At 49.6% G+C, this 18,202-nt stretch overlaps 1 protein-coding gene across 4 annotated transcripts in view; it reads left to right on the forward strand.

The window, feature by feature from the left end:
* The window catches only part of KDM2A (lysine demethylase 2A), an 89,026-nt gene extending 73,820 nt beyond the window's left edge, over nucleotides 1-15,206 (forward strand). For 2 of the 4 annotated variants that reach the window (XM_016132554.2, XM_016132563.2), the window contains exons 13-21: nucleotides 2,789-2,872; nucleotides 4,079-4,348; nucleotides 4,848-4,979; nucleotides 5,997-6,086; nucleotides 7,708-8,420; nucleotides 10,265-10,428; nucleotides 10,998-11,156; nucleotides 11,697-11,912; nucleotides 12,362-15,206. In XM_016132554.2, coding sequence (XP_015988040.1) covers nucleotides 2,789-2,872; nucleotides 4,079-4,348; nucleotides 4,848-4,979; nucleotides 5,997-6,086; nucleotides 7,708-8,420; nucleotides 10,265-10,428; nucleotides 10,998-11,156; nucleotides 11,697-11,912; nucleotides 12,362-12,543 — 2,010 coding nt within the window. In that variant the 3' untranslated portion in view covers nucleotides 12,544-15,206. The remainder of the gene's footprint in view (nucleotides 1-2,788; nucleotides 2,873-4,078; nucleotides 4,349-4,847; nucleotides 4,980-5,996; nucleotides 6,087-7,707; nucleotides 8,421-10,264; nucleotides 10,429-10,997; nucleotides 11,157-11,696; nucleotides 11,913-12,361) is intronic. The other 2 variants (XR_001595291.2, XM_016132540.2) reach the window with 2 other exon arrangements.
* The last annotated feature ends 2,996 nt before the right edge of the window (nucleotides 15,207-18,202 follow it).

An 18,202-nucleotide genomic window follows, 5' to 3' on the forward strand; every position in this document is an offset into this window, starting at 1 on the left:
GGTGTGGACCGAGACAAGGACAAATGCAGGGCCAGATGCCGAATGGGTTAAAGCCTTCCCTCCCTCCGGCTGGCGGCTGGCGCCTGCCAGCAGCGCCCTCGGGCCGGCGGGCTCTCCCATTGCGGTGGCGGCGGGGCGCGGCCGCTCGCCTCGGCAGGCTCTCCTCCAATGGCCGGGGAGAGAGCGCTGGCAGAGCACACCCCTCGCGACGCTGCCGCAGGCCGCCTGGGCCCTCTGCCGGCTGGCTCGCTCGGCTCCCCCTCCTGCCATCTTCCGTTGCAAAGCATTTCTGGGAGCTGCATGTGGGTGACGCAGCAGCATTGTTCGCAGGCACAGGAAGCCGCGGCTGAGCTGAAGGGCTCGAGAAGGAGCTCAGAGTGCTGCAAGCTGCTCCTTCCGAGCAGCTTGGACCGCCTGCCTTATGTGCTCTGGGAGATTCCGGAACCTTCACGTAAACCGGGATTTGGCTAGAGGCAGAAAACCTAACTCCTTCAGCACAACTTCCAATACAGAAAGCAAAACAAAGACGCTGGGGAAACTTCAACCAAGAGCCTCGGCAGCTCGCAAGCCACGGGAAACGCAAGGTCAGGCGGGCGGGCGGGCAGCAAAGCCTTTCTGCTGCGGGGTGCCTGTAACTGTGGGGACTTTGTCTCGGGGAAGAAGCGGAAGGACTGCCTGCCGGGCGAGTCCAGGACAATGCTTAGGTTACTTCGCGTTGGCGTGTTGCCGGAGCCGGCGCTGCACTTGTCCCCTCGCCTGGTGGGATGTGGTTTTGAATCGGGTCTCTTGGCGTTGGGGAATCCTTCCCCTGCTCTGCCCAGACACCCGCTGGTCTCTTCCTCTTCCTGTGCAGTGTGGGGTGTGGGCTTGTGTTTGAATGTTCTCCCAATGCCAGGACCCTAGTTAGGCGCGAGCCTTTCCGTACTCCACCCCCGCTCCCTGTCCCAAACCCCCTCTGGTGAAGGGTGGCGGCTTCTTTATAAGGTTTCTTAAAAGAAGGTAAAGGGCCGCCGCTGGAGTCTGCCTTTTTTGATGAAAGCAGGGCATGCTTAGTTGTGGCCCCAGCAAAATGAGGCTCAGAAGGCGGTCTGCATTTCCCTCCACACCCACACAGACCCCAGTGACTGAGTCTGTATGTGTGAACAGCTGCCCCCCCCACGCAGACACAGTTTCTCCACCTACCCTTCCCTGTCCCCCACAAAAATCTTGCCGGTGGAACTAGACTGCTTTTGGTGAACAGTTAGGTTCCTTTTCTACTCTTAAGCGGTCGCGGATCTTACTGTGCAGTCTGTTTTGCTGAAAGTGGAAAGTCCCTGTTTGTGGACAGCTCACTGCTCTCAGGCAGAGGAAATGGGCAGAGTCCTACTCCTCAGCAGTGCGAAGCGGGGGGAGGGGAGCCGTGTGCTCCCTAGCACACGTTTTGAATGGACCTGAATTTTTCACCCTCGGGAGATTAGAGCCTCTCTCTACCAGAGCCTTGTCCCGCATGGCACCACTCTCTGCCTCCTTACCCCCACGCGGTGTGGTGCTAACTGGAGACTCCAGAATAGGATGCCATAGCAACTCAAAAGTAAATAAAACGACTGCAAATGAAAGCTGCTTGGGGGGGCGCAGAGGGGGGAGAGGCATCTGGAGCTTTGGCACAGGGGATCTTCATGGGAGAACTTCATGGGTATGAGTTAAAGGGTCTTTCTCAGTTTCAACTCTGGGATTTGGATCGTGATCCTTAGGTTCAAGGCGAAAATGCTTGGTAGGAAAATGTCTCAGGCTCCAAAAAGTCCTGGTTTCTAGGCACAAAGCCCACAGCATTATGAGAACGATTATTAAAGATGGCCCAAGCATGCTGACCTGTCCAGGATCAAAGTTTAGTTTTCTCTGAAACAGTTAATATTCAGTACTCACTTAGCAATTGTATAGCTTGTCTCCTGGATTTGTGTTCATTTGCTGATGATATTGCTCTAGGGCTTATGAGGTCAGAGGAAGAGGAATTTCATTCAACTAGGTTTGGGATTTAGAAATTTCTGCCTAGAACAAAAGGTTTGTTTCAAAATAACACTCAACCAGTGTGAGTGTGATTCACTTAAGTGGCAGTTTCTTACTGTTACTTACTGTTCCTTAAGTCATTCAAACTAGATTGGTTAAAGCCATGAGAACTATTGCCCCTGAGATCATTTCTGCCCTATTTCTAGGAATAAAGACAAATAATTTGGGGGGGGGGGGAGCAGTGGGGAAAGGGGGGATGGATTGATTGATTGATTGATTGATTGATTTGAGATTGAGATTTCTGTGAATAGAGCCCTGGATTGAATCAGACATGAAGGCTCTGCTCTTCATACTATTAATTCAGTATTAACCAATCTTTTTTTTTTTTCCATTTTGCTGACATCTGCAAAATGAAGGCAATACTTACTACCTAATATATTAACTGATATAGAAAAGTAAAGGAGCAAAGTTAAGTTCTGTCATATGTAGAACTGTGTGACAAGTAACACTTGACACTTTCACTGAAAGTGTCAACAGTACAGTGAGTACACAAGTAAGGGATTGGGAGCAAAGGTCAGTTGAAAGTCTTGAGAATATTGCCCTAGTCTGGGTTTTCTCCTTCATTCCTATTTGCTTGTTTTGCAGTGGGTTTCTATACGAAGTGAAAATACAAACAGTTGCTGGCCTGCCCTTCTCCTTGGTGCTTGTGGGGGCCGAGGCCAAGTCTGGCTGCTGCTGGGAGTGGCTGACTCTTTGTTCACTGTGCCCTGCTTCCCCCCTCTCTTTTCTCCTATCCTGCCCTTAGATTTTGCTGGAGGAGCTTGCCAACAGCGATCCCAAGTTAGCCCTCACTGGAGTCCCTATAGTACAGTGGCCAAAAAGAGATAAGGTAAGAAACTGTTCTTGATCTTCAGGTTCTGAAGCATTTTGCTGTCTGACCATTACCATTCTGGAAAGAAAAAGCAGGTAATTAGCTATCTTTGAGCATGACTCTCTTAATGGAACTACCAAACCTGTCTCCAGGTATGTATTTGTTTACCAGAATCAATCAGTTTCTATCCTTCTGGCCCAATGACTCAGTTATTTTCACAGATATGATTTAAAATTAGAACAATTACATATATAATTTAAAGGCCAGAGTGTTTCTGTGTTGGAGTGAGACCATACTCTCAATTTTACCCTTAATTTGGACTTTTCAGTATCAAATTGAAAAGAGAAAAAGGGAATTACCCATTAGCTAATAAACAGTTATGAATTTTTATGCCTCTTCAGTTAGGTCCTGCATCATTTCTTCCCAAAAGTAAGTGATAGCATTCTGATCCTAATCCTGGATCTGAAAGGTAAATTAGGCCCTTCTTTGTTGTTCCCAGATGAAACTTTCAGGACCGTCACTTTCTAGGAGTATTTAGGCAAAATATAAAAGTGTGCAGCTGAAAAATGTCTTTAAAGAACCACTCCTCCTTCCTAGGGGCAGGAGTCCCACATGGCTTCTGTTTGGCCACACGGGACTGTCTCAAAACAATTTAGTAATTTTTCTTATTTATTGGGGCATCGGCTATGTCCCAGGTTGTATGCTTGGATTCAGAGTTAATAAAGATATGAACAAGGCCCATCTCCTCCTCTCAAGCACTTAATTGTCTTCTTCAGGAGCATATTCTTAGTAGTAGTACTCAGGACGAGGAAACACGGAAGGGCCCCTGGAGTGACTGGTACATAGAAAGCTTCAGGAAGGGGCAAATCTTAGAGCTCAGCAGAGTGAGAGGGATATGGCTGAAATAGTAGCCTGAAGGAGTTGGCAAACTTTTTCTGTAAAGGTAATCTGTAGATATTTATTACATTTATGTAGATAATAAATGTAAAAAATAAAGGTGATATTTTAGCTTTTGCAGGCTACATAGTCTCTGTCACAGCTTCTCAGTTCTGCCATTACACATGAAAGCAGCCATGGTTGTGTTCCAGTAGAATCTTATTTATAAAAGACAGGCAGCAGGCGGATTTGCCCACAGAACAGTGTTTGCCAAGCCATGTAATCTTCTACCCTCTCCAGTCCCTAAAGCTACCTGATATATTTGACCTCACTGCTTTCTCTTTCCAGCTTAAATTCCCCACCAGGCCAAAGGTGCGGGTTCCTACCATCCCCATCACAAAGCCTCACACTATGAAGCCAGCTCCACGGTTAACACCTGTGAGGCCAGCTGCTGCCTCCCCCATAGTGTCAGGAGCCAGGCGGAGACGAGTACGATGTCGAAAATGCAAAGCCTGTGTGCAAGGAGAGTGTGGTGTTTGCCACTACTGCAGGGACATGAAGAAGTTTGGGGGCCCTGGTCGCATGAAGCAGTCTTGTGTCCTCCGGCAGTGCTTGGCAGTGAGTGATCCGCTGGGTAAAGAACTTGGGGGAGGGGTGTTGTTGCCAAAGGGGCTAAAATGCACACAGTGGAGAGTTATAGAGACTTCAGATTTGGAAGGAAAAAGTTATGCTCTATTTTTGGCGTTCTTTGTTTTGTCCCTTTTCTCTCTGGGTTCAAACGGAATGTATCTAGAACTTAGTTAATATACTTTTTCAGCCTTATCTAATATTCAAATGAGAGTAGCATTTGAAGGGCAAATCATTACCGTCCGTCCGCTCTTTAAGTGGATTAGAAAGGAAGGACCTGTGAGACCAAGGACAGGCTGACTGAAGAGAAACTGATCTCTGTTGGTCTCAGGCTACTCGATTCTCCCCATCTTCTTCTCAGCCATTTTCCCACCTGCCAGTTGACTAGAGAGCTGCAGGAGCCAGATCGCCCCCCTTAGGCACAGGGAAGCAGAAATGCCAAGGCTCTGACTCTGCTTTCTTTTTGGTTTCCATCTTTGTCCTCTTATAGCCTAGACTGCCTCACTCAGTCACGTGCTCCCTCTGTGGAGAAGTGGATCAAAATGAGGAGACACAGGACTTTGAGAAGAAACTCATGGAATGCTGTATCTGCAATGAGATTGTTCATCCTGGCTGCCTCCAGGTGAGGAGAGGCCTAAGGGGCCCCTGAGGTCTCAGCTGATAGAGTGTCTGAAGATACCGAGTGGCACAGGGAGACTGGAACGTGTGGCACCAGAGGAAGTCCAGACCCCAGCCTCAGAGCTTGAGTCTACTCTTGGTTCCAAGTGTGTTCAAAACCTCCCCAACTCATTCTAACGTGCAGTTGGGGTGAGGAAACACCGTTTTACATGCATTCTCTTGTTTAATCTTCAAGACAACCCTGTGAAGTGGGTCTGCTCCATTTCTTCATATTTATTTAAATCTAAAGAACACTGGTGCCGGTACTTTTCTTGGGCAGTTATGACTACCGCCTGGCTGACAGTGGTTATAAGACACTGTTAATTGTGAGAGGCAGCCCGATTTCCGAAAGGGTCAAATGTAAAAAATACACATCTTAGAATCTATAAAATAGGATATTAGCTCTACGATGATGGTAATGGTCAATACAAAGCATTTAACTATGTGCCAGACATTTTTCTAAACACTTTATGTAATACATGATTTATTCTTCACCACAACCCTGTAAGATGGGTATTGTTATTTATCGTCACTTAACATTGAGAACACTGAGTCACAGAGACCAGATCACTAGTTTCTGAACCCAAGCAGTCATGAGTACTACGCCCCGCTGCTAAGATCAGGCCTGGCACTATTCCTGTGTGTTCACGTCTTTTGCAAAGTGGCATATGACCTTCAGGAGAATATATGTATCAGGACAAGAGACCCCAGATTGACCCGGACTCCTAGGAATCACCTCATGGAGCCTAACTTTAATCAAGTAACCAGGAGTGAGGGTGGCCGGTTTTCTGGTGGTTGGAATGGAGCCAAACGGCTCTCGTGTTTTACTCGTGTGGACCAGTGTATTTAGGAATGGGTAACTCTTCCCGGTTCTTCCAACCGTGTGGCTACATTATTGATAAAAGAGGCTTAAGAAACAGGCTTTTTTTTTTTTTTTTCTTTTTTAATGAGACAGATTTTTAACATCCCTGTCTGCCTATAGATGGATGGAGAGGGGTTGCTTAACGAGGAATTGCCAAATTGCTGGGAGTGTCCAAAGTGCTACCAGGAGGAGAGCTCAGAGAAAGCCCAGGTAAGGGAACTTTATTTAGACTTGCACTGTGAGAAGAAAGGGAGCTTCAAGCTTAGGAAGTTACTGTATGTTTGCCGTTGCAATTGTAATCGCATGGCTTTTCTGACCCAGGGATATTATTTTTTATTTTGTTTGGTATCTTTTTTCCCTTTGGTTAATTTTTTTTTTTTTTTTTTTTTTTTTAGCTTTTAATGTTTGGGTTTTTGTCTTGACTGTCATTCCACTTGGGGTCTGCAAGTTGCTGAGGTCCTTTTACACTGTGTGGCCCTAGAAAAAGAGGAACCACAGCTAGGCTGTTGGAGCGGGGACGGGAGAACAGGGCTGCTCCTGCAGAATGAAACTCCAGGGGAGGCAGTGACCTGAGGCAGCTGGTAAATACAGTAGTGTACTGGAGTTTCCAGTTAAGCAGGTTCACATTTTTGTCTCTTCATCTTTGTGCCTCACAGAAGGCCCTGCCCATTTGCCCAAATGTGTCCTACAGAGGCAGCGCCTCCCCCAGAGGAGACCAGTCCTATGACCTTGGCCCTGAGCAGCTGCGGTTGCTGGCCCAGTGGTCGCCTGTAATGTCAAAGGGCCAAAAGGACTCTGGTTACACAGGCTGGCAAGGCAAGACCTGCTAAGGGCACATACAGAGGAGGCAGCTGGCCAAGTGTCAGTCATCCAGGCCCCAGTGGTCTCCAGGTGTCCCATGTGAGAAGAAGGACGTTTCTTTGTCTTCTTTCTATTTCTTTCTCCTTGGCCAATGAGTTAGTTGAATTTTTAGTCTAAATATCTTTGAGGGCGAGGATTTCTAGAGTTGACTTAGTGTTAAAGTTCCCTTTATTACAAGTCGTTATACTAGTAGGTTTTACATTTGTCTTCAGTGGCAGTGGTGGCCACTTGCTTTCCTGCTACAGCAGACGGGTTGGCAGGTGCTGTATTTTAGTTTTCCCTTCTAATGCAGTGTGAAAGCCAGCACCTAAGGAGTGGCCATTCTCTTCCAACCATAGTGATCTAAGAATGTCAGGAGGAAAGGGAGTGAGATTGTTGATTAGGAACAGAAATGTCTCCTTAAGAAAAATCGACTGCTGTGGGACCTTGTAGGACACATCCGTTAGGCTTCATCGCAACAAAGCCATGGCGGGCTCCAGGAAGAGGCAGGGGCCTGGCAAGCACAAGTGCATAGGATGAGGTTGTGGTCCTTTGTCGAAGGTTGACTTCACCAAACCTCAGTTCCTCATTTTCATCCTGAGCAGATTCTTCTGGGAAGAGTGCAGTTTCTCGCAGAGGTTCTCATTCTCTGCTTTATCTCATTTGTAGTTGGTTTCTAGGGAGAGGGTGGGGTGCTGAGTGGAAGAAGCAGCCTGGTAGAGGTGAGCTCAGCCCTGGTGGAGCCGAAGGTCCATGGCTTTTCCTGCTCTCGGGTTCTGTGCCCCAGTGCAAACGAGCTGTGTAGGCTGCTTTCCTCTCGCTGCCGGCATCTCTTTCTTCCACCAGACGCATGTCTCGGTGCTCTTCCCTCACAGGAAAACAGTGATCTGTCTCTCCGGTCCCCCGAGAGCGACAGAGAGGCTCACCATGTAGATTTAGAGCATTTTGAAAAAAGGAGACACTGACATGACTTTTTGGGCCTGTTTTACAGAAGCGGAAAATGGAAGAGAGTGACGAAGAAGCCGTGCAAGCCAAAGTCCTGCGGCCCCTGCGGAGCTGCGACGAGCCCCTCACGCCCCCGCCTCACTCACCCACTTCTATGCTACAGCTCATCCATGACCCGGTTTCCCCCCGGGGTATGGTGACTCGGTCATCCCCTGGGGCTGGCCCCAGCGACCACCACAGTGCCAGCCGCGATGAGCGCTTCAAACGGCGGCAGTTGCTGCGGCTGCAGGCCACAGAGCGCACCATGGTACGGGAAAAGGAGAACAACCCCAGCGGCAAAAAGGAGCTGTCTGAAGTTGAGAAAGCCAAGATCCGGGGATCGTACCTCACTGTCACGCTGCAGAGGCCCACCAAAGAGCTCCACGGGACATCCATTGTGCCCAAGCTGCAGGCCATCACGGCCTCCTCTACCAACCTTCGCCATTCCCCCCGCGTGCTAGTGCAGCACTGCCCAGCCCGAACCCCCCAGCGTGGGGACGAGGAGGGGCTGGGGGGAGAGGAGGAGGAAGAGGAGGAGGAGGAGGAGGAAGATGACAGTGCAGAGGAGGGGGGTGCAGCCAGGCTGAATGGCCGGGGCAGTTGGGCTCAGGATGGAGACGAAAGCTGGATGCAGCGGGAGGTCTGGATGTCTGTCTTCCGCTACCTCAGCCGCAGAGAACTTTGTGAATGTATGCGAGTGTGCAAGACGTGGTATAAATGGTGAGCAGGGATACAGGGATCAGGAGTAGGGGTACGGGAGTAGGTGGCAGGTTTTCCATATGAGAAGAGCATGTGTCTTGGCATCTGGAGGCTTGTCGGGTCCTAAAGGATGGAATCAACCTAGTCTGTTCCCCAGACTGGGATCCCGTTTAAGTTGTGGCCAGTTGTGCCTGTGTCATGAGGGAAATTTGGCCTTTTGCCTCATCTCCCTGCCTCATACTCTTTATTGGGTGTAGGAAACTGATTTGGGGGATGGATTTGTATAGTTCATTCCAAAATTTTAGAGTCATAAGTTTCTTCCCAAGTCAGCCGAACTCGTCCTCATTTGCTGAGAGCCTCTGATGTGCCAGTGCCTGCTCTATCTAATGGGAGAGGTGGACGTGCTTTTCAAAAAATTTGAAGGTGCTCAGTTTTCAGTTTTAGTTTTCATTCCCCAAACCTGGACCAGAATTGCTTTCTCCAGCAAGCAGGATCCAGTTTTAAAGCTTCCTGAGACTTAGTTATCCTTAACAAGATCTACCATTTCTTTTCAAGTTAAATATTAAGACACTTAAGGGAAAAAAAAAAAATCCCTAGAGATGATGAACAGATTTCCATAAGGTATTGCTTTTTCTTAAGTTCCTGGACCCCAGGACATATCCTTTAGATCTGTGTCAAACCCCATTTACAGTAATTCTCAAAGTGTAACGCCCGAACCAGTGGCATCACCTGGGACCTTGTTAGAAATGCAGGTTCTCAGGGCCCAACTCAAACCTCTCCTGAATCAGAACCCCTGGGGGTGGGACCAGGCAGTCTGTTCTTAACAGTTCTCTAGGAGATTCTAATACAAATTAAAGTTTGAGATCCACTGCTCTTATTATAAGCAGCTTGTTTCTGTTATAGAAGTTTCATGTGCCATTGGTGAAGTATTTTCAGTCTTTAAAGAAAGACCCGTTCTTCATAAACATGAGTTTATTTCCCAAATCTGAATTAACATATGATCTATCCAAATTCTAATATTTCTCTTTATAGGGGTAGTAGGCCTGCCCGACTCTGTCCCTCTGTTTCCAGGCCGAACCACATAAGACGCCCATTATGTGTCGTCTCCTCTTCTGCCAGCCAGACTCTGAGCCTGGGGTGGGGAGGGGGGGGACGCTGTAAAATATTAAACAGAAGCCTGCGTGTCGCAGTGCTATTGGTGGCCTATGGACTTGTAGATTGCAGTGGAAAGGCAGGCCTCTCCCTTCCAGTTCTGGTCTAGACTGGTTAGAAAATGTGAAGCTAGCACTGAGGCAGAAACCCAGGGTGGGAAAGGACTCCCAGGCCTGACGATAAAGAGCCTCTTTTGGCTTGGTGCAGCGATGAGCTCTTTCTAGAGCTCAAAGCGGGGTGAATCATGAGTATGCCAAGGAGCAATCTTCTTCTCAGGCAGCTGGGAGTGACTGGCAACGGGGAGAATGGAAGCGAGCCTAGCTTCAGGAAGCAGGAAGTCAGGAAATTTTTAATGCTCCCTTGTTTGCTTTTTGGTGGGAGCCATACCATTTTAATGTAAATGAGGGGCAATCATATATTGTTTGCTGTGTGTCCCTAACAATTGTGCTGTGTTCTCAGCCCATCTAGAGTAAATCAGGGTGAACTGGTCAAGTTATCCACTTAATCTACAGGGCTGCCTTAGAGGACAAGCCCTAGTCTCAGAAGCAAGAAAAATAACTTGCATTATCCTTGTGTGCTAGTAAAAGAACCTGGGGAAGGTGACCCTCCAGATGCTCTGCTTTTCTCAGAAGCCTCCAGCAGCCTGTGATGGGAGCTCCTTTGACAAGGGATATCAGGTTATTGACAGCTAGGTCTCTTTCCTTCTGTCACAGGTGCTGCGACAAGAGACTTTGGACAAAAATTGACTTGAGTAGGTGTAAGGCTATTGTACCCCAGGCTCTCAGTGGCATCATCAAGAGGCAGCCAGTGAGCCTCGACCTCAGTTGGACCAACATCTCCAAAAAACAACTGACATGGCTCGTCAATAGGCTGCCAGGTGAGCAGCCCTGCTGCTGTCCTTCCAGGGGAGGCTGCTTTGTTGGCAGTGCTTCGTAGAAGTGCTTTAGGGCAGCAGTCCCATGCCATAGTTGCCTTTCTGCTTGGCAAGAGATTTACCCAGGGCCACCTTAACTGCCAGTCCCCAAGGCGCCACTGCAGATCAATCACTGCACTAGACAGCAGAGAGAATGGGATCAGGTGCTGCTGCCAGTCCTGCAGGTCTTCTCAGCATGGCTGCTGAAGAGGAAATTTGAGTAAGATGTTGCCTTGATCAGCCCCTTGTAAGGCCTTGTTCCCGTTGGCATTTTGAGGTGTTGGAAAGATAGGAAGTCACTCACACTTAATCGCTCTGGTAGGAACTAAGCAAATGGTTTTATACCACCAAAGCTAGAAGATGTAATATAGGAAGGAGCGTGCTCATACGAATCTTTGAGCTGGATTACTGGAATAAGGACATAGTGCCTCCCTCCCATTAAACGGACTCCATTCACCATAGATCAGCTGGTAGTTAAGGCTTTGGATGTGCTGAACAGAGTGTGTATTACTGTGTGCTTCCTTCTTCTGCAGGACTGAAAGACCTCCTCCTAGCAGGGTGTTCCTGGTCTGCAGTCTCTGCACTCAGCACCTCCAGCTGCCCCCTTCTCAGGACCCTTGATCTTCGGTGGGCAGTAGGAATCAAGGACCCTCAAATTCGGGATTTGCTGACGCCACCGGCCGATAAACCGGGTACGCTCTGGGCCTGACCGCTCTGCGCTTGTCTTTCACCACACTGCATCCTCAGAGCTAAGGTAGTCTCAGAACGATGTTGTGGAAGAATAGAAGAGGGCAAATTGAGAGCAGTGTGACGGATTGTGTCCAGGTACAGGTTAACACTTCACGAGCAGAGTACTATCTACAAACAAGTCCATTTTGTGGGTCAGTGGATTTTGGGAAGTCTGGGAAGGCTTCCTGGTTGAAGTGGAACATCGAAAGCTTTTTGCGTGATGGTCTAGAAGAGTGTAGGAGTGTGGGAAGGGGAGGAGCATTCCATGCATACCCTTTTGCTGTGCGAGGCATAATCCAGCAGCTGGGAAAGAAAGAAAACGTGTCTGGTTTCCTAGAAACTGCCCCCACACACTGCTCATTCTCTGAAGGCAGCGCTGGGTGTGGGCAGTTCTGCTTAACCCCTGCCAGGGGCCTGACCAGCAAGTAGCTGAAGCTGCCTGCAGTTCTGGAACTGGAATAGAATTAAACGTTATCATCTAGGCTCTTTTCTTGGTCCTGCAGGTCAGGACAATCGCAGTAAGCTCCGGAACATGACTGACTTCCGGCTGGCAGGCCTTGACATCACAGATGCCACGCTTCGCCTCATCATTCGCCACATGCCCCTCCTGTCTCGACTCGACCTCAGTCACTGTAGCCACCTGACAGATCAGTCCTCCAATCTACTCACTGCTGTCGGGTCTTCCACTCGTTACTCCCTCACAGAGCTCAACATGGCAGGTATGCCGCTGCAGCGTTGCGTGGCGAACAGTGCGCCGTGCTTCCTGGAGGCCCCAGCCCTCCCTGGAGTTTAACCTGTAGAACAGAAAACTGGGGGCTGTCGACTTAACCGGGTGTTGACTTGTTTCCTCACATCCGGACAAGGACGTGGATTTCTGTCCCTTTTTTAACTGATGGGGCACTGAGGCCTGGGGTCATTGTCAGGTGCCTGAGAGCACAGCCACCCCCAGCTGCAGTTTGATCAGCCTTAGGATGCAGGAAGTGAGGTGGCAGGGGGCCTTCAGAGGCCACAGTGTCGATGACACTTCTGGATTCCAAGCCAGGTAGTTATGAGACAAAGAGGGCTTTTGTTTAGCAATTTGAGGAAAAGAGCTGGGGAACTGAACAGCAGAGGCGAGCTCCTGTGGCCTTGTGTACATAGCATTGTCCTTGTGGTCACTTCCCCACAGGTTGCAATAAACTGACAGACCAGACCCTGTTCTACCTACGGCGCATTGCCAATGTTACCTTGATCGACCTTCGAGGATGCAAGCAGATCTCTCGAAAAGCCTGCGAGCACTTCATCTCAGACTTGTCCATCAACAGTCTCTACTGCCTGTCTGACGAGAAGCTGATACAGAAGATCAGCTAAGACACCACCTGGCCAGACTGAACAGGAAACCGATCTTCCCCTGACTCCCCAGCCAGGAGAGCCTGCCTCCCCGACCCTGCACGGGCTCTGAGGCCAGTGTCACACTCCCTCTCTGTTCTCCTATCCCTTGAGCCCTCCCCCTACAGGCGGGGCAGAGAGGATGGTGGACACCAGGCTGACCTGCCTGCTCCCCTTCCTCCCGAGGAGAAGGGAGTAGCACATCGAGGGGAGAGCACAGGCTGTGTGCCGTCGAGGTGCCTGCTCACGCGCCCGCCTGCCCGCTCACCTGCCAGGAGGCCAGGCTCTCAGTTTGGGTTGTCTGTGCAACCGTCATCTGCGCTGGGCCCTGGGGCCCTTCTCCCCATCCATGGTCCCCAGCAGCGCCCGGTTCTGAGCAAACTCCCAGGGAAGAAAGCGGCCCTGTCTCCGTGGCCAAGTTCTCCTTGTGGTGCCCAGTGCGTGTCTCTCCTCCGTCACTCTCTCCCGGCTTGTGCAGGAGGGGCCAGCAGCCCCCGGAATGTCAGACCCGTGCAGATCACACTGGTGCTGTTGAGGTGTCGAAAACCTCTCGTTCGTGTCTGTTCTCCCTTCTCTCCTCTCTTTGGCTTGATCCTGTCCGATGCTCGTAGTTCACACGAGGTAACCCCACCCCAGACCTTCCCGCTAGTCTCTATGAGGTCCTTGTTGCACTTATTGGGGTTGAGGCTCTTCAAAGGAGCTGGAACTGTCTATCCCAGGGACACCCTCATTTTATTGCTTCCTAAGCAGATTCCGAGACAGGCACCATCTCCTTGCTCCCCCTCCCTCCTCAGCCTCCCACCGCCCTTTTCCACGTGTCTTTATTCTTGCCTGAACAGGGCTTTCCCAGGATGCATGTTCTCAGAGGGAGCAGCCTGTCTCCCCCAGCTGTGGGGAGCAGAAACCTGGGCCAAGTTCCCACTTGTCTCCCAGCAGTCACCAGGCCTCTGGTGCAGCGTAGCCCCCAGAGCCCAGACCTGTGTTTGGCCCCAATGGCTCACTGCTCTGGCATCTGTTAGGGGGTGAGGGGAGTCCCTGCTTAGAAGCCAGTCACCTGCCCTCTGCCTACAGCCATGGAAGGGGGTGTGCATGTGCCTCTGTGTGTGTGGCTGAGTGTGTTACGTGTGCGTGGGTGTGTGTGTGTGTGCGCGCGTGCGTGTGTGTGGAGGGAGGGAGAGAGGGGAGCATGGTGTCTCCCACTCCACCGCCCTGGGTCAAGCCCCATCAGCTGCCCCCTTTTACTTTGCATTGAACGGCCTGTCCAAAGATCCTCTCTCTAGGGCAGCAGAGAGCTTTTTGCACTTTAAAAAAAAAAAGAAAGGTCGGAGTTTCTTTTCGGTCAATATTGAAGTGTGTGAGGAGACGCTCAATAGCAGCAGCCTGTGGCGAGAACTTACAAGTGACTGATGCCGATTTGCACTCTGCTCCCCCTCCAGAAAGACAGTGATAGCACAACCTTGTCCCACCTCGCGTCCTCCAGCCCCGTCTCTCCCTGGTCCCCTTCCTGCAGCCCCGTCTCAGTCTCTCCTCCTCCTCAAGCCTCACGGGGGAGGGCAAGAAGCCCGGACACCCCGAGGAGAGATGCCAACCGCACCCTTGCCCCTTCCAAAGCAATAGAGGCAGAGGGGCCCCCTCTTTGCCACATAACCCAGCTTTGACCCTGGCATTGACTGGCCGCTTAAGAGGAAACTGGGTCCTGGTAGGAGGGGGTGGCATTATGTCTGTTTCTTCCAATCTGCTGATTCTCGGCTGCACCTTACAAGCAGCAGTCTGCTCCTGTGACCCTCTGCCCCTTCCATTGGTCTCCAGGCCCCAGCAACCTGGGGCTAAAACTTTGAGGAAATGCCAGTGACTTACTCCAGAGTGCCTCAGTTAGGGGACTTCTCTGTAAAGAACCCTGGGTATTGAGCAAAAACCTTATTAATATTATTAATGACCTATAATTGGAAGCTTCCTGCCTTTTTTTGGTTGCTCCTGTGGAAAATACTGAAAAGATTGTTTTGTTGTCTTTTTATAAAAGGGGAGGTGGAGAGACCCCTTCAGAGCAGGGATTGTGCCGGGAGAGTGCCTCTGACTTTGGGACATTTCATCCACAGAAATTTCCAAGCTGATGGTTTGTTGTGGGTTTTGGTTTTTATTTTTGTTTGTTTTTGGTTTGGAAAAACAAGCATTTTTACTGTGCACATAATTGGTCAGCAGAAAAGGGATCCTAGGAGTGGTGGCAGATGGACCTATGCTCTTGCTGGGTTTTTCCTTTTCTCTGGGACTGCGAGGGGGAAAATGGTTTTTAGAGGTGAGGGTTGGCCCATGTTGAGGAAAGAAATGTCTCTGGGGACAGAGGAGCCCGGGCGTTCCATCGCATGTCCTGCAATCTGCTCTTAGATCCGGCCTTGCCAGGAGAGCCTGCCCTCAGACCGCAGAACCAGACACCCTGCCTCCATCTTTCCAAGCACCGGGGCGAAAAACCACAAAGGAAAGGAAGAAAATTTATATATATATATATATATATATATACATATATATATAATATAAAATCACTTGGTGATTAAAAAAAATAACTGCTCCATAAATAAAACTCCTAAAGTCACTATGTTTAAAGGGTTTGGTTGTGTTTTTTGTTTTTTTGGAGAAATATTGTAAATATATATTTTTTGTTGCTGATTTAGAGTCAATCTCCAATGTTGTGCTAAAAATTTTAAATTAAATGTTAAGCATTAAGGGGACAAGTCATGCTATCTCAGTTGACACATTGGGGTTATTTTGGGCCAGGGAAAGAGGGAAGCTAGTTGGACTTTTGTTTTCTAAACGTTCTCCACTATTGGTTTTAGAAAAGAGCAAGGACATCTTTCCTCTGACACATGGGAATGGGAGATATTTGTGTAATAAAATTTTTAAAAGACAAAAAAAGAAATAGCCTCCAATGGGAAATATTTTGGGTTTTGTTTTTTTTTTTTTTTTTTTGGTTTTTTTTTTTTTAATAAAAGGCTTTAAAAACAGCACCACCTTTTCTGCCTTGGTGTGTGTGTGCGTGCGTGTGTGTGTGCATGCACGTGTGCGTGCATGAGAAAATGAGTCAGAAGGTCATGCAGGTTCTGCTGGAGGCTAAGGCCAGGGGTTGCCTGCTTCACCCCTTTAAGCAGAAGCAGCTTCTAGAAAGACCACATTTTACTTCATGTAACTTTTAATTTAGTGGATGTGAAATGTTGAGTATGAGAATACCTGTCTCCCCCGGTGCCCCCCCACCCCCGCCCCCACCACCAAGGCAGTGCTTGGAGCAGAGGGCGGGGAAGGGCCCCTGTGGTGCTTCTGAGAACAGAAACGGGGGTTTCTAAGCGTCACCCCTGGAGAGCCTATAGCCAAGGCCGGCCACAGGGAGAGCTACAGAACAGGCCCCCTGAGGACACTGTCTGCTAGAGGTCACCGGTCTGGGTCAGGTAGGCCCCAGCTGGCATTTGTCCCACTACATTCCTCTGCTTCTCATCACTTGGCTTGTTGGAAGAGTGTGCTAGGTGCTGACAGAAGACTGTCACCTCACCCCAGACTGCAGTGTCTCAGGAGAGCCAGGAGGTCCTGAGTGGGCTTTCGGCACTACCCTCAGAAGCTGGCAGATTCCTGCCCGCCTGCCCCACCAGCTGACGGTTAAGGACCCTCTCCAGTAATGCGCATGCTAGGAGAGGATGGGCTGGTTTCACGAGGATGGATATGGATGTGGTCGTGTTTGGATGTCGCTGGGAAAGGAAGAAGGTCAGTTTTGCCTCCTAAATATCTCAGAGACCATCTGTCTCTCCATAATCTCATCCCTGCGACTTCAGTGGAAGCCACCATTGCCTAGAAACTACCACAGCGAGAGCCCCGAGGCCTCCCAGCCTCCAGGCCAACCCACCATCCTCCTATACTGGCAGCTAGAACATTTCTCTTAAAAGATAAATTTGACTATTGCTCTGCTTAACACATCAGTATGTTCGTCTAAAGATAGAGTCCTCAAGCTTCTGCCCCATTTGTCCCTTTTACTCCTCTCTACCCATAGTTAACTTTTTTCAGTTCCACCACCTCTGAGCTTTTACACATGCTGTTCCCTCTGCTGGTACACCTTCCGCAGTTTACATCTTACTTCCTCCAGGAAGCCGTCTCCTACCCTGCTCAAGACTGGATCGCCTGTTCTCATAGCACCCTACTGGTTTTCAGGACTACTTTCATCAGTCTCCTAGTTAGCCAGGAAGATCCACAAGGACAAAGGTCAGTCTGTGTTGCTCATCATGTCATCCCCAGCAGCCGGCACAGAGCTCGGCACGTAACACATGCCTAAGAAATACCGTTGAGTGAGTGTTCCCAATAGCTCGGGTACCCAGTGACCCATCCCTTCACAATACGGCCAATCTGTTGCCACATTCTCCAAATTCACTTTTTCTACTACTTCATACATCTAACCCCCTCTTTTCTTGTGCTAATGCTATCAACCCTTTTTTTTTTGGGGGGGGGTCCTATTTCCTATCTAACCTGTATTCAATCTAAGGCACACGAAAACTCAGCAACCCTTCGGGGTCATGTCTAAACAGTATCTCATGCTGCCACTGGCCTCTGTAAAGTGGGAAGCACCATGGTTGGCACATGTAGGTTCATCTTCCTAACTGGCTAAACTAGATGCCTCTAGACCCCAGACTTGCTGTATTTAGGGTGCGGTGCGCCACCCTCACCACAACTCTGACAATCTAGCCTTTCTTCAAACAGTTCCTCCAAAAGCCTTTTCCGTTTCCCCTCCAACCAGTAAGGAATAACCTGGACATTCTGTGCCTTTCCTAGGCAATGACATAATGAAAACAGCTGGCATCTACCTAATGGACCTTACTATGTGTTGGCCACTATTCTAAGCACTTTCATGTAGTAACTTGCAAAATCCTCACAGCAAAGTCTACTATTATCTTCATGTTAATGGTGAGAAACTGAGTCATGGTCTTGAAACGTGTGCCCGAAGTGTCTTGGCTAGTAACACTTGAAGACTGTGGCTCACGCTCTGGTCCTATCCATCAGCTCCCTAGCCTCTCTGTGTACACGTGACCACATTTCACACCCCACCCTGGGCAGGTGTCTTCATGCCATAGATGACAAGCCAAGGCTCAGAGAAGTGAACGGACGGCCCTAGAGTCAGTGGCAGAACTAAGACACGTGAACCCTGGGCCTGGGACTCCACAACTCGAGCATTTATCCCAGCTCTTGTGCCCCACTGAGCATCCAGGCTGGGTATGTGCCCACACCCCTCTCCATGGCACTTCGAACTCCTTGAGGGTGGGGCTAGCCCTAGCTAGCTCTACCTCCCCTCGCAACTGTCCTAGGAGTGGGGGACGAGATGTACTGAGCATAATGAAAGATGGGTGTAAAGGAGAGGGAGGCGGGATCAGCTGCATTGGTGAGTGACCCAAGCAGGGCCCTGCACTCAGGACCCCTCATTTAGTTTAATGCTCTCCTGTTGCCATCTTGAAATTTCTTAATTTTTAAACATGGAGCCCGTTTCATTGGCAGTGGGCCCTGAAAATGATGCAGCCCGTCCGGGGCGGAGGGATGACCCCAGCTGACCCTTGCCCTCCCAGGCCGGCTTGTGCTAAGTGCCGTTTGGGTAGCCAGCAGCAGTAGAGCAGGCCTGGCA

The sequence above is a fragment of the Rousettus aegyptiacus genome, unplaced genomic scaffold (assembly GCF_014176215.1).
Source record: "Rousettus aegyptiacus isolate mRouAeg1 unplaced genomic scaffold, mRouAeg1.p scaffold_m13_p_5, whole genome shotgun sequence".
Lineage (NCBI taxonomy): Eukaryota > Metazoa > Chordata > Mammalia > Chiroptera > Pteropodidae > Rousettus > Rousettus aegyptiacus.